General features: G+C 36.8%; 1 protein-coding gene across 2 annotated transcripts in view; it reads right to left on the bottom strand.

Annotated features, from left to right (window-relative positions):
• Positions 1 to 97: 97 nt before the first annotated feature.
• Positions 98 to 3,981, bottom strand: part of LOC108745843 (discoidin domain-containing receptor 2) — a 189,924-nt gene continuing 186,040 nt past the window's right edge. The window contains exons 18-20 of one of the 2 annotated variants that reach the window (XM_018482240.1): positions 3,726 to 3,875; positions 2,599 to 2,740; positions 98 to 1,811 (exon numbers count right to left, since the gene is read on the bottom strand). In XM_018482240.1, coding sequence (XP_018337742.1) covers positions 1,798 to 1,811; positions 2,599 to 2,740; positions 3,726 to 3,875 — 306 coding nt within the window. In that variant the 3' untranslated portion in view covers positions 98 to 1,797. Of the gene's footprint in view, positions 1,812 to 2,071; positions 2,741 to 3,725; positions 3,876 to 3,981 lie in introns of those variants that run through there. The other variant, XM_018482239.1, reaches the window with a different exon arrangement.

Genomic DNA, 3,981 nt, shown 5'->3' with positions numbered 1-3,981 from the left:
ATATATATTATATATATATATATATATATAGTATATATATATATATATTCTACTCTTAATTATCTTACAGATCACGAGCATGAGTCTCTTAGCCTGTGCGAGACAAGGTTCCTAGAACAACGTATCGGAATTTACGTGACGTGTACAAGTTTTTGAACGTCGGAATATCTCTGTCGTGTTTCGCACAACTATTGTTTTCCTTTTGCTATACGTACAGAACCATTCTAACAAGTATATAAGTCTTTCAATATTTCATACTAACGATAGCTATTTACCTGGAAATGTCTTACTGGTGTATGGAATATGTGGAACATGTCGGTTTGAATAGGAAGACAACAAATTCAGAGAATAAATAATAATCTCAAAAATTTGATCGTCAAAATAAAGCATAAATAGTTAAATCAAATATTTATTATATAAAACATTTATAACCATGTTCGGAGATTTGATCGGATGTTTACAAGTGTCAAATGAAGTAGAAACATTTGCCGGGTAAATCGCCCATCTCTATTTCACACTATAAACTTAACATCAGGTCACATGTGCTCCTTTTTTCCTCCTAGAATCACGATACATCCGTCTTACGGCTTTTGCCGAAGTCGAACAACGGGGCACGAGAGAAGTTTTGTGTATCGATAGAGTTAACGATCCTAAAACGATTATGCAATATGACCGCCAATAGAATGACGGTCTTATAATAATCTAATAATTTACATTGTCGATTAATCCTTCAACATTCTTTACACACTTTATATGAATTTATAATGCAACCTCTAATGGTATTGTCAAACATTTATGCACTTCGGCTAAGCGCATCTTAAGCTTAAGAGTAGTTTAAGGGAACTTAACGAAAACTTAACGCGGATTAAGATTACCTTTTCCCGTACTCTTCGAAAAATGCTTCTTGTACGGCACAATGATTAATTTTACAGAATGTTCCTCTTAACCCATTTCATAATTTTTTGTGCATTGATAAGCTCCTTGAAGCGACGTTCGTATAATTCTTTCTGCGCGCCACTATGGCGAGTGTTCAATTAAAAAGTTAACGAGAAATCTTCGTCCAACTGAATTGGAGGGAAGGATATTGGTCGTGCAATTAAACGGTTGAAGGAACAATAATTAGCCTGTTTTTATATTTATCTTCTTGAAGACGATAGCTTGAAAAATAAAATGGGGCAAAGAGTATACAAGCAGTTAAATATCATCGGAAACACATTGATTTATAATCAACTCGATCGTATACGCTTATAGATTTTGCTTTCCTAAAAACAACTCGTTTAATTGTCTTAAAAATGGCATATATATACGTGTATGTATCTGTATCTAGATTTTTGAAAAAACAAATTTTTTTTCAGAACACTTTTACGAAACCGACATATAAAAGGCCCGAGAACGGATAACGTAATCCCATCATGAAGATCAGCAAATTTCGATCTTGGATAAAGGTCCATTTTTTTTTTATTTCGAGCATCGAAGTTTAGAAATGACTACGTTATTCGTCGGTGGACATGTTACGTACAACTCGCGATTTTCAAGTCCGATCCACGTATATCCCGAACGTGACACGAGTGCCGTTACGGCGCGAATATCATAAGCTTGTTTGCTGACAGTATCAATTTCGGAACAGCGTATGTGCGATTTATCGAACGTGCTCCCCTCGTATTGCCAGCACTAGTAACGTTCCATTTCGTATCGAATGCCACGGATCAAAATCATAATCTATCCATTTCAATTGCGCGAGCGTGGATATGGTATCGTGGAGACTCGGTATCATTGTTATGGGGCTATCCGTTTTGGTCAACGCGTAACTTCTGTAAGCAATTGATAAAAGAATAACGAGCTAAGAAGTAAAAGAGAAACGAGAAGAAGTTGCACGAGAATTAGCCAGAAGATCGAGTACTTATCATTTTATATAATTAAGCGTATATAATAGTTCACAAATTTTCAATAATACGTCAATTAAATGATATATATGTACAAAAATTAATATCTCGTAGAGATTAAAAATAGCGCTTATAAAAAAATTAATATTCTATTGTCAAGCACTGCACATTGTTATGCGTATCTCGGAGAAATAGTTGTCGATCGGCAGTAACGGTCTGTAGATTATATTCGTGTAAAAGAATCATTAAAAAAGCGAATTTTGTAGACAATGTCTTGTAGTTTGCACACGGACAGTTTGCGTTACGGCGACAGTGATTTGTGCGGTTCATACCGGTTATCGATTAAATTCACAGCGCTGTTCGCAATGTATGGCGACCAACGGTACTAAAAAAAGGGATATTAATATCGTGAACCATGAAAAGTTCTGGGCGCGATCAACTCGTAGACTCCTATATCTTCTTTTCGCACGTAAGCGTCACCGTACAATATAGTTATCATCAGCACGATGAACGCGTCCGATCATGCCATCACAAACAGTTTACGTTCGTTATAGCCGGTTTATGGATCGTCACCCTAGATACTAACTTGGTCTGACTTGGTCTAGCTTGGTCGATGAAGGGCAGTTCCACCAATTGCCATTTAATTCGCCAATCATAGAAAGCCGGATAAGGTTCCAGCCTTCCAGTTCTCTATATCAAGTATCGTTCGACTCACCGGGTTTATAACCGAGATTTTTTCGTTGCAGGAACAGGTGAATCTCGCGAAAGTTTGGTCGGTCGACGTCGTTCCTCTGCCAACATTCACGCATCAGATCGTAGATCTCTTTGGGACAGTTTTTTGGCAGTGGTAGTATCATCTGTACAAAAAAAAATCGCAAGTCGAATCTAACGTTATCAGTTGTGTAAGGTAAGGTATAATTTCAAACATGGTATAATTCTAAACGAAATAAAATTCGAATCCAATTTTCGAGATTCAAATTTGGTAACTCTCTCTCGTGTGGAAGGTATTGAAGAGTACCAAGCAGGAAAAATCAAATTTGAACTTCGAAAATTCGATTCAAATCTTATTTCAGAATTGTATCATGTTCGAAATTGTACCATATTCTATATATCGCTAAACATATTTTTCTATATAATGCATAATCAAAGCGTTGACATATTTTTGCGTTATACCGGAATAAAAAGCAGATTGCTCGCGACGATTTCATTATAAAATTTAACACGATATTACAGAAATAAACGGCACAGACATAATAAAAATATTTTGCTCACGTAATTAATCACAATATTTGTTATGCAATGAACTGTTCGTAAATATTAACAAACTGTCTCTACAACACCGAGAGAGTATACAATAACAATTCTTACAATGCGCGTGTTGGTTTGAAGCACTCTTGATGTTGGGAAAATGAACGCGACGGGCTCGAGTGCGACGCAATATTTATTACATTATATGAATTACTAAGCAAGTAGTTCTGTCATTTTCATGGAAACACACTCGCGCGACCCACTTTTATAATTACATATTCGACACCGTGCGTTTATTTATTTAAACCTGTTTTTTCAACGATGTTAATTGTCCTACAGTCAGACTTAGAGAAACAGGACACGTTCAGACTACTTCTGAAAGAAACTATGTAAAGAATAGAAAAAAAAAAACGTAGTAAGAATCTACGGAGTAAGGTAATCAGAAGTCTGAAAGACGGAATAAATAGCGGCGTTCAAAGCCTTGAAAGCTTCGTGAGGCACTCAATGCGAAATCAAGTACTCAGTGCACTCATTACATTAAGTACATCGGACACAATGAGGGAAAGAAGTCGAAGAATTACTCCGAGCGCTTACCCTTCGCTCATCCTCTTGATAAAAGTAAGTCGCATTCTCCACTATTCGATGATCCGGAAACTCCTCGAACGGTTGCTCCCGCGCAAATGTCAGTATTTCCCACAGCGTGACGGCAAACGCCCAGACGTCGCCCTTGCACGTGTGTCTTCCCTGTACAATGTAAACACATCCAAGAAAATTTTACAACAGTTCGTTTACTATATTCATTAGCTCTGGCAGCTTTTACTATTTGCAGCTTAAGAGCGCTTGGAATTTG

The sequence above is a fragment of the Trachymyrmex septentrionalis genome, unplaced genomic scaffold (assembly GCF_001594115.1).
Source record: "Trachymyrmex septentrionalis isolate Tsep2-gDNA-1 unplaced genomic scaffold, Tsep1.0 scaffold15, whole genome shotgun sequence".
NCBI classification, from domain to species: domain Eukaryota; kingdom Metazoa; phylum Arthropoda; class Insecta; order Hymenoptera; family Formicidae; genus Trachymyrmex; species Trachymyrmex septentrionalis.
This window is presented reverse-complemented; position numbering and strand designations above follow the sequence as displayed.